This window comes from Scyliorhinus canicula, chromosome 12, assembly GCF_902713615.1.
Source record: "Scyliorhinus canicula chromosome 12, sScyCan1.1, whole genome shotgun sequence".
Classification (NCBI taxonomy): domain Eukaryota; kingdom Metazoa; phylum Chordata; class Chondrichthyes; order Carcharhiniformes; family Scyliorhinidae; genus Scyliorhinus; species Scyliorhinus canicula.
The window spans coordinates 56,069,838-56,081,320 of NC_052157.1; the positions used below are offsets into that span (position 1 = coordinate 56,069,838).

General features: G+C 52.1%; 1 protein-coding gene across 1 annotated transcript in view; it reads left to right on the top strand.

The window, feature by feature from the left end:
- Positions 1-237: 237 nt before the first annotated feature.
- The window catches only part of LOC119974561 (sodium/potassium-transporting ATPase subunit gamma-like), a 34,495-nt gene continuing 23,249 nt past the window's right edge, over positions 238-11,483 (top strand). The window contains exon 1 of the mRNA XM_038813554.1: positions 238-729. Coding sequence (XP_038669482.1) covers positions 699-729 — 31 coding nt within the window. The 5' untranslated portion in view covers positions 238-698. The remainder of the gene's footprint in view (positions 730-11,483) is intronic.

The window sequence follows — 11,483 nt, forward strand, 5'->3', positions numbered from 1 at the left end:
AAGCTCCCTCGACACTGTCCCCATCAAACACTCCCAGGACAGGTACAGCACGGGGTTAGATACAGAGTAAAGCTCACTCTACACTGTCCCCATCAAACACTCCCAGGACAGGTACAGCACGGGGTTAAATATAAAGTTTGAGCGAAGGTGAGGGCTTGGGTGATGATGGCAACTTATTTATCCTGGGCTGCGTTTAATGATTAATTAACCCAGGGTCGTGGAGTCAGTGGGATAATGGTCTCCGAATGAAGACAGCATTGTATGTGAAGGCTTTCGGCGATATTCTGATTAGATTAGTGCTGATTAACAGCAGTATTTTTGCTGCAGAGGCTGGCTGTTACCGTGTGGGAAAGAGAGGTTTGATTTTATTTTTGATTTGCTTTGGGAGATGGATGTTCCCGGTGGGAGATATCCTGTCTCTCGGTGCAGGTTTCCCCCACATCCCCCTCCCCGCACCCACTATCGATTCCTTGCTTAATTGGACCAGTGTCACGTACAGCCGAGGATGTGCTTTTTTTTTTTGCAATGCTGCAGTGTGCAGTGGGCAGCACTTTGACAGGCAGAGCGTGGTGCAGAATCCTGCTGTAGTTAGTGAAGTGGGAGCCTCTGAGACGGACGCCAGATCAGCTCTTCAAGACGCGAGAGAGGGAGGGAGAAAGTGAGAGAGAGAGAAAGCTGAGAGAGAGAAAAGGGTGGAAATGGCTGGACACGCTGTGAGCAAGACCGAGAGTGAGTATTTTCCCAACCCATCTCGCCGACCATTTCTGCCTCAGCTTTCTTTTTTGTTGTAAATCGTGCTCGGGATATTTGTCTTTCCTCGTCGTTTGGTTTTCGGAGTCCCCAGTTGCTCTGGTCTCTGTTAAAACTGGACCGCCCTCGATTACCTGCTCCCATTGTATCAAACAGATAGATTGGCTGCACCCACTCACCCACCGCTGTTTGTGAATGTGGGCATCTGGTACACCCCCATGCCAGACGTCAGTGATACAGCCCCCAACCCCCTCACAACACACCCATGCCTGAACCTCCCGCTTTCTCCCATTCTCACTGGGCAGTTTCGTACCGACAATCTGTCAGCATTCAGTCTGAACCTTAACTGGGACAGCAGCCTGTTTCCAAAGACCTGTCGGTGTGTCTGCAGAAACTTCCATCTTCCAATTCACACCATCTCCCACTCCCCATCTTCTAATCCCCACCCCCTGCTCCCCTCCCCTCACCCCCCCCCCCCCCCCCCCCCCCCTCCAACCCCCATCGCCCACCCCCCACCCTCTGTGGTAAACCACTGTTACACCTGTATTAGGGGATGTAAGGTAGTACCTGTATTACAGGTTCGCCGGTAGCCCCTGCCTGCTGGCTCAGCCCAGTAGGAGGAGCGTGGTCTCTATTCAGCAGCCATTTTGCCAGCTGCTGTGGGAGGCCACACATCTTACTGCAATAAAGCCACAGTTGTATCCAACCTTAGTCTTTGTACAATTGATCGTGCATCAATTTATTGCAGTAAGATTTTCTAAAAGATGGACCTCCGAATCAAACCACGTCGCCTGCAGCTGGATCCGCAATCAAGTGACGCCAAAAAGGACTTTAATCACTGGCCAGCTTGCTTCGAGGCCTGTATCAACTCAGCGACCACCCCTCCGACGGAGGCTCAGAAGATACAGATCCTGCACTCAAGGTTGAGCTCCAACGTGTTTGATCATAGAATTTACAGTGCAGAAGGAGGCCATTCGGCCCATCGAGTCTGCACCGGCTCTTGGAAAGAGCATCCTACCCAAGGTCAACACCTCCACCCTATCCCCATAACCCAGTAACCCCACCCAACACTAAGGGCAATTTTGGACACTAAGGGCAATTTATCATGGCCAATCCACCTAACCTGCACATCTTTGGACTGTGGGAGGAAACTGGAGCACACGGAGGAAACCCACGCACACACGGGGAGGATGTGCAGACTCCGCACAGACAGTGACCCAAGCCGGAATCGAACCTGGGACCCTGGAGCTGTGAAGCGATTGTGCTATCCACAATGCTACCGTGCTGCCCTAATCCGCTGATCCAGGACGCCCTGACCTACGCAGATGCCATGGCGCTCCTCAAAGAAAACTACGCACATAAACGAACACACTCTATGCCAGGCACGTACTCGACACTCGCTCTCAACTCCCTGGTGAGTTGATAGAAGACTTCTGGCGGGCCCTAATCCCACTTGTCCGGGATTGTGACTGTCAGGCCGTTACGGCCACTGAACATTCCAACCTTCTTATGCGCGATGCGTTTGTAACGGGGATTGGGTCGGACCTCATACGCCAAAGACTGCTAGAAGGGGCCACGCTCGACCTAGCTGAGACTAAAAAGCTAGTACTCTCCATGACGGTCACCTCACGTAATGCTCAGGCCTACCCCTCCGGCCGTGCAGCCAATCCCTCCCATCCCTCGTGGACCCCACAGATTGCCGCCCCAGCCGGGACTTCACCCAGCCAGTACGCCTGCGCCACATGCCAACCCGCGCACCCCGGGGGTCCCCGATGTTACTTCTGCGGCCAGCAGAAGCACCCCCGCCAACGCTGCCCGGCCCGCACTGCCATCAGCAAAAAGGGGCACTTCACCACGGTGTGCCAGGCCCGCGCGGTCGCCGCTATCGCCCCCTCCCCTCTGACCGACACACAATGGGCGCCGCCATCATCATCCCGGACCACGCACGGCCAGTTGGCGCCGCCATCTTCACCTTCCGGGGCCGCGAGTGGCCAGTGGGCGCCGCCATCCTCCCCCCCTCAGTCCACGTGCGGCCCATTGGCGCCGCCATCTTGTCCAGCTCCTGCAACATGCGGCCCATTTTGTCCCCCACAGGATCTTCAGGCGCCGCCATCTTGTCTTCCCCATGGGGCATGGACGCCGACATCATTCAATGACCTGGGCCCCCCACGTTGTCCATCCTCTGACGCCAGTGACGACCGACTGCAGCTCGTCTCAGTGACGATCGACCAGTCTTGTCCGCACAACCTGGCCACTGCTTCGACCAATGTGGGAATCAACGGTCACGTGACCTCTTGCCTGCTGGACTCCGGGAGCACCGAAAGCTTCATCCACCCGGATACGGTCAGGGCTGCTCCCTCGCGGTCCACCCCGCCAATCAAAGAATCTCCCTGGCCTTTGGATCCCATTCCGTCGCGATCAGGGGGTTCTGCACGGTCACTCTCACGGTCCAGGGTGTAGAATTCAGCGGCTTCCGCCTCTACGTCCTTCCTAATCTCTACGCTGCACTACTACTAGGCCTGGACTTCCAGTGCAATCTCCAGAGCGTTACCCTCAAATTCGGAGGGCCCATTATCACCCCTCACTGTGTGCAACCTCGCGACCCTAAAGGTCGTCCCACCCTCCCTCTTTGCCAATCTAACCCGCAAACCCGTTGCCACCAGGAGCAGACGGTACAGCACCCAGGACAAGACCTTCATCAGGTCTGAGGTCCAGCGATTGCTTCAGGAAGGCATCATCGAGGCCAGCAACAGCCCCTGGAGGGCCCAAGTGTTAGTCGTTAAAACTGGAGAGAAACACAGAATGGTCGTGGACTACAGCCAGACCATCAATCGGTACATGCAGCTCGACGTGTACCCCCTCCCACGCATATCTGATATGGTCAATCAGATTGCGCAGTACCGGGTCTTCTCAACGATAGACCTCAAATCCACCTACCACCAGCTCCCCATTCGTAAATCGGACCGTCCATACATTGCCTTTGAGGCGGACGGTCGTCTCTGTCACTTCCTCAGGGTTCCCTTCGGTGTCACCAACGGGGTCTCGGTCTTCCGAAGGGAGATGGACCAAATGGTCGGCCGGTACGGTTTGCGGGCCACCTTTCCGTACCTAGACAACGTCACCATCTGCGGCCACAATCAGCAGGACCACGATGCCAACCTTGCCAAATTCCTCCACACCACCACTCTCCTCAACCTCACCTACAGCAAGGAGAAGTGCGTGTCCAGCACAACCCGCTTAGCCATCCTCTGCTATGTGGTCCAGAATGGAGTTCTGGGGCCCGATCCTGACCACATGCGCCCCCTCATGGAGCTTCCCCTTCCCCACTGCCCCAAGGCCCTCAAAAGCTGCCTGGGGTTCTTCTCCTACTACGCCCAGTGGATCCCAAACTATGCGGTCGAGGCCCGCCCACTCATACAGTCCACCCACTTTCCCCTTACGGCCGAGGCACAACAGGCCTTCGCCCGTTTCAGAGCCGATATCACCAAAGCCGGGACGCACGCAGTAGACGAGACACTGCCCTTCCAAGTAGAAAGCGACGCATCAGACGTCGCACTTGCCACCTCCCTCAATCAGGCAGGCAGACCCGTGGCATCTTTTCCCGCACCCTTCATGCCTCAGAAATTCAGCACTCGTCCGTCGAAAAAGAGGCACAAGCTATCGTTGAAGCTGTGCAGCATTGGAGGCATTACCTGGCCGGCAGGAGATTCACTCTCCTCACTGACCAACGGTCGGTAGCCTTCATGTTTAACAACACGCAGTGGGGCAAAATCAAAAACGCTAAAATCTTGCGGTGGAGAATCGAGCTCTCCACCTATAATTATGAGATTTTGTATCGCCCCGGCAAGCTCAACGAGCCCCCCAGACGCCCTATCCCGAGGTACATGTGCCAGCGCACAAGTAGACCAACTCCGGGCCCTACACGACAGCCTTTGTCACCCGGGGGTCACACGATTGTACCATCTTGTCAAGGCTCGCAATCTGCCCTACTCCGTCGAGGAAGTACGGACAGTCACCACGGACTACCAGGTCTGTGCGGAGTGCAAGCCATACTTCTACCGTCTGGACCGTGCGCGCCTGGTGAAGGCCTCCCGCCCCTTTGAACGCCTCAGCGTTGATTTCAAAGGGCCCCTTCCCTCCACCGACTGAAACACGTATTTTCTCAGTCTGGTCGATGAGTACTCCAGATTCCCCTTCGCCATCCCATGCCCCGATATGACGTCTGCCACCGTCATCAAAGCCCTAAACACAATCTTCGCTCTGTTCGGTTCCCCCCCCTACATCCACAGTGACAGGGGATCCTCATTCATGAGCGATGAGCTGCGTCAGTTCCTGCTCTGCAGGGTTATAGCCTCCAGCAGGATGACCAGCTATAATCCCCGGGGAAACGGGCGGGTAGAGAGGGAGAACGGGACGGTATGGAGGGCCGTCCAGCTGGCCCTACGGTCCAGGAACCTCCCAGCCTCTCGCTGGCAGGAGGTCCCCCTGATTCACTACACTCCATCCGGTCACTACTGTGCACCACTACGAATAACACACCCCAAGAACGTCTTTTTGCCTTCCTCAGGAAGTCCACATCCGGGGTGTCGCTCCCCGCTTGACTCGCAGATACAGGACCAGTCCTGCTCCGTAGGCACGTCTGATTCCACAAGGCGGACCCGTTGGTGGATAGGGTGCACTTGCTCCATGCCAACCCCCAGTATGCCTGTATGTCGTACCCCGACGGCCGCCGATGGAGACGAGATACTGTCTCCCTCAGGGACCTGGCACCAGCAGGTTCCATCCATACACACTTCTCCGGCCCGTCTCCACCCTCCCCTCCCCCGGCATTCCCAACATTAACCCCACCAGGACCATCACCCCTTCCCCTGCTCACGCCAGAGGATGAAGAGGATTTTGGCACATTCCTGGAGTCATCCAACATCAGGCCAGCATCGACATCACCACCACCGCTACGTCGCTCCCAGCGGAACGTCAAGGCGCCAGGCTGGTTGGATCTCTAACTGGCACCGGACTTTCAAAGGACATTTTTTTTTTCTCTTTTCCCTGATAAAACACTGTACATAAATTCACTACTGTATATAGTTCTCCACCACCCCTGCTGGACTCATTTTTAACAGGGGGTGAATGTGGTAAACCACTGTTTCACCTGTATTAGGTGATGTAAGGTAGGACCTGTACTACAGGTTCGCCTGTAGCCCCTGCCCTGCTGGCTCCACCCAGTAGGAGGAGCGTGTCCTCTATTCAGCAGCCATTTTGCCAGCTGCTGTGGGAGGCCACACATCTTACTGCAATAAAGCCACAATTGTATCCAACCTTAGTCTTTGTACAATTGATTTTGCATCACCCCCACTCCCCACCCCCCCTACTCCCCAACCCCCATCCCCCATGCCCCACTCGCCAACCCCCACCGCCCACCCCACTCCCCACTCTCCACTCCCCGCCCCCACTCCCCATCTTCTAATCCCTCCCACCCACTCTCCACCCCCCTTCCCCACCACCCTCTCCCCACCCCTTCCCCCTCTCTCCCCACACCCTACCCCTTCCCCACACTCCCCAGTCCCCACCCCCCATCCCCACTCCCCACCCCGATCCCCACCTCCCTCCCCCAAACCCACTTCCCTCCCCCTACTCCCCACCTCCAAACCCCGCCACCCCACTCCCCCCTCCACCCCCTCCCCCTTGCCCCCCTCCCCCCACTGAGTCAGTGAGTAAGTTACCGAGTCACTAAGTGAGTTACTAGGTCAGTGAGTGAGTGAGTTATTGAGTCAGTGAGTGAGTTACAAAGTTAGTGAGTGAGCTACTGAGTTAGTGAGTGTGTGAATTACTGAGTCAATGTGTTACTGAGACAGTGAGTGTGTGAGTTACTGGGTCAGTAAGTGAGTTACTGAGTTAGTGAGTGTGTGAGTTACTGAGTCAATGTGTTACTGAGTTAGTGAGTGTGTGAGTTACTGAGTCAATGAGTTACCGAGTCAGTGAGTGAGTTATTGAGTCACTAAATGTGTTCCTGAGTTAGTGAGTGTATGTGTTACTAGGTCAGAGCATGTGCGAGATACTGAGTCAATGAGTGTGCGGGTTACTGCATCAGTGAGTTACTGCGTCAATGAGTTACTGAGTCAGTGAATGAGTGAGTTACTGCGTCAGTGACTGAGTGAGTTACTGAGTCAGTGAGTGAGCGAGTTACTGAGTCAGTGAGTGAGTTACTGAGTCAGTGAGTGAGTGAGTTTCCGAGTCAGTGAGTGAGTGAGTTACTGAGTCAGTGAGTGAGTGAGTTACTGAGTCAGTGAGTGAGTTACTGAGTCAGTCACTGAGTGAGGTACTGAGTCAGCGACTGAGTGAGTCACTGAGTCAGTGAGCGAGTGCGTTACTGAGTCAGTGAGTGATTAAGTTACTGAGTGAGTGAGTGAGTTACTGAGTCAGTGAGTGAGTGAGTTACTGTGTCAGTGAGTGAGTTACTGGGTCAGTTAGTGAGTCACTGAGTCAGTGAGTGAGTGAGTTACTGAGTCAGTGAGTGAGTGAGTTACTGAGTCAGTGAGTGAGTTACTGAGTCAGTGAGTGAGCCACTGTGTCAGTGAGTGAGCGAGTTACTGAGTCAGTGAGTGAGTGGGTTACTGAGTCAGTGAGTGAGTTACTGAGTCAGTGAGTGAGTGAGTTACTGAGTCAGTGAGTGAGTTACTGAGTCAGTGAGTGAGCCACTGTGTCAGTGAGTGAGCGAGTTACTGAGTCAGTCAGTGAGTGAGTTACTGAGGCAGTGAGTGAGTGAGTTACTGAGTCAGTGAGTGAGTTACTGAGTCAGTGAGTGAGCCACTGTGTCAGTGAGTGAGCGAGTTACTGAGTCAGTGAGTGAGTGGGTTACTGAGTCAGTGAGTGAGTTACTGAGTCAGTGAGTGAGTGAGTTACTCAGTGGGTGAGTCACTGAGTCAGCGAGCGAGTGAGTTACTGAGTTAGTGAGTGAGTTACTAAGTCAGTAAGTGAGCGAGTTGCTGAGTCAGTGAGCGAGTCACTGTGTCAGTGAGTGAGTGAGTTACTGCGTCAATGAGTGGTTACTGAGTCAGTGAGTGAGCCACTGAGTCAGTGAGTTACTGAGTCAGTGAGTCAGTGAGTTACTGAGTCAGTGAGTAAGTTGCTGAGTCAGTGAGTGAGTGAGTTACTGAGTCAGTGAGTGAGTTACTGAGTCAGTGAGTGAGTTGCTGAGTCAGTGAGTGAGTGAGTTACTGAGTCAGTGAGTGAGTTACTGAGTCAGTGAGTGAGTTACTGAGTCAGTGAGTGAGTTACTGAGTCAGTGAGTGAGTGAGTTACTGAGTCAGTGAGTGAGTTACTGAGTCAGTGAGTGAGTTGCTGAGTCAGTGAATGAGTTGCTGAGTCAGTGAGTGCGAGCTGCTGAGTCAGTGAGGGAGTGAGTTATTGAGTCAGTGAGTGAATGAGTTGCTGAGTCAGTGAGTGTGAGCTGCTGAGTCAGTGAGTGAGTTGCTGAGTCAGTGAGTGTGAGCTGCTGAGTCAGTGAGGGAATGAGTTATTGAGGCAGTGAGTGAAATACTGAATCAGTGAGTGAGATACTGAGTCAGTGAGTGAATTATTGAGTCAGTGAGTGAGTTACTGAGTCAGTGAGTGAGCTACTGAGTCCGTGAGTGAGTTACTGAGTCAGTGAGTGAGTTACTGAGTCCGTGAGTGAGTGAGCGAGCAGTGTGTAAGTGAGTGCATGATTGAGGGAGTGAGTGAGTGATCAGTGAGTGAGTGAGTCAGTGAGTGAGTGAGCCAGTGAGTGAGTGAATCAGTGAGTGAGTGAATCAGTGAGTGAGTGAGTCAGTGAGTGAGTGATTGAGCAGTGAGTGAGTGAGTCAGTGAGTGAGTCAGCGAGTGTTCAGTGAGTGAGTGATCAGTGAGTGAGTGAGTGAGCCAGTGAGTGAGTTATTGAGTCAGTGAGTGAGTGACTTACTGAGTCAGTGAGTGAGTTACTAGGTCAATAAGTGAGCGAGTTGCTGAGTCAGTGAGTTGCTGAGTCTGTGAGTTACTGTGTTAGTGAGTTTCTGTATCAGTGAGTGTGTGAATTACTGAGTCAGTGAGTGAGTGACTTACTGAGTCAGTGAGTGAGTGAGTTACTGGGTTGGTGAGTCTGTGAGTTACTGCGTCAGTGAGTGAGTCAGCGAGTGTTCAGTGAGTGAGTGATCAGTGAGTGAGTGAGTGAGCCAGTGAGTGAGTTATTGAGTCAGTGAGTGAGTGACTTACTGAGTCAGTGAGTGAGTTACTAGGTCAGTAAGTGAGCGAGTTGCTGAGTCAGTGAGTTGCTGAGTCTGTGAGTTACTGTGTTAGTGAGTTTCTGTATCAGTGAGTGTGTGAATTACTGAGTCAGTGAGTGAGTGACTTACTGAGTCAGTGAGTGAGTGAGTTACTGAGTCAGTGAGTAAATGAGTGACTGTGAGTGAGTAATTTACTGAGTCAGTGAGTGAGCGAGCAGTGTGTGAGTGAATGAATGAGTGATTGAGTGAGTGAGTGGGTCAGTCAGTGAGTGTGTGATCAGTGAACGAGTGAGTCAGTGAGCGAGTGAGTTACTGAGTCAGTGAGTAAATGAGTGACTGTGAGTGAGTAATTTACTGAGTCAGTGAGTGAGTGTGCAGTGTGTGAGTGAGTGAGTGATTGAGTGAGTGAGTGGGTCAGTCAGTGAGTGTGTGATCAGTGAGCGAGTGAGTCAGTGAGCGAGTGAGTTACTGAGTCAGTGAGTAAATGAGTGACTGTGAGTGAGTAATTTACTGAGTCAGTGAGTGAGTGTGCTGTGTGTGAGTGAGTGAGTGATTGAGTGAGTGAGTGGGTCAGTCAGTGAGTGATCAGTGAGTGAGTGAGTCAGTGAGTGAGTGAGTAAATCAGTCAGTTACTGAGTCAGTGAGTCAGTGAGTTACTGTGTCAGTGAGTGTTTTATTAAGTCAGTGAGTGAGTTACTCAGTCAGTGAGTCAGTCAGTTACGAGGTCAGTGAGTCAGTGATTTACTGAGTCAGTGATTGAGTGATTTATTGGGTCAGTGAGTAAATCAGTGACTGAGTGAGTGAGTAATTTACTGAGTCAGTGAGTGAGTGAGTTACTGAGTCAGTGAGTGAGTGATTGAGTCAGTGAGTGAGTGAGCGAGCAGTGTGTGAGTGAGTGAGTAATTGAGTCAGTGAGTGAGTCAGTGAGTGAGTGAGTGATCAGTGAGTGAGTGAGTCAGCGAGTGAGTGATTGAGCAGGGAGTGAGTGAGTCAGTGAATGAGTGATTGAGCAGGGAGTGAGCGAGTCAGTGAGTGAGTCAGTGAGTGATCAGTGAATGAGTGATCAGTGAGTGAGTGATTGAGCAGCGAGTGATTGAGTGAGTGAGTGAGTCAGTGAGTGAATAACTGAGTCAGTGAGTGAATTACTGAGTCAGTGAGTGAGTGAGTTACTGAGTCAGTGAGTGAGTTACTGAGTCAGTGAATGAGTGAGTTACTGAGTCTGTGAGTGAGTTACTAAGTCAGTGAGCGAATTTCTGAGTGAGTGAGTTACTGAGTCAGTTATTGTTTCAGTGAGTAGGTGAGTTACGAGGTTAGTGAGTGTGTGAGTTACTGAGTCAGTGAGTAGGTGAGTTACGAGGTCAGTGAGTGAGTTACTGAGTCAGTGAGTGAGATACTGAGTCAGTGAGTGAGTGAGTTACTGAGTCAGTGAGTAAATGAGTGACTGTGAGTGAGTAATTTACTGAGTGAGTGAGTGAGTGAGTGAGCGAGCAGTGTTTGAGTGAGTGACTGATTGAGTGAGTGGGTCAGTCAGTGAGTCAGTGATCAGTGAGTGAGTGAATCAGTCAGTTACTGAGTCAGTGAGTGAGTGACTTACTGAGTCAGTGAGTGAGTGACATACTGAGTCAGTGAGTGAGAGAGTTACTGAGTCAGTGATTGAGTGAGTTATTGGGTCAGTGAGTAAATGAGTGACTGAGTGAGTGAGTAATTCACTGAGTCAGTGAGTGAGTGAGTTACTGAGTCAGTGAGTGAGTTACTGAGTCAGTGAGTGAGTGATTGAGTCAGTGAGTCAGTGAGCGAGCAGTGTGTGAGTGAGTGAGTGATTGAGTGAATGAGTGAGTCAGTGAGTGAGTGAGTGATCAGTGAGTGAGTCAGTGAGTGAGTGAGTGAGCCAGTGAGTGAGTGAATCAGTGAGTGAGTCAGTCAGTAAGTGTGTGATTGAGCAGGGAGTGAGTGAGTCAGTGAGTGAGTGATTGAGCAGGGAGTGAGCGAGTCAGTGAGTGATCAGTGAGTGAGTGATCAGTGAGTCAGTGATTGAGCAGTGAGTGATTGAGTGAGTGAGTCAGTGAGTGAATTACTGAGTCATTGAGTGAATTACTGAGTCAGTGAGTGAGTTACTGAGTCAGTGAGTGAGCCACTGTGTCAGTGAGTGAGCGAGTTACTGAGTCAGTCAGTGAGTGAGTTACTGAGGCAGTGAGTGAGTGAGTTACTGAGTCAGTGAGTGAGTTACTGAGTCAGTGAGTGAGCCACTGTGTCAGTGAGTGAGCGAGTTACTGAGTCAGTGAGTGAGTGGGTTACTGAGTCAGTGAGTGAGTTACTGAGTCAGTGAGTGAGTGAGTTACTCAGTGGGTGAGTCACTGAGTCAGCGAGCGAGTGAGTTACTGAGTTAGTGAGTGAGTTACTAAGTCAGTAAGTGAGCGAGTTGCTGAGTCAGTGAGCGAGTCACTGTGTCAGTGAGTGAGTGAGTTACTGCGTCAATGAGTGAGTTACTAAGTCAGT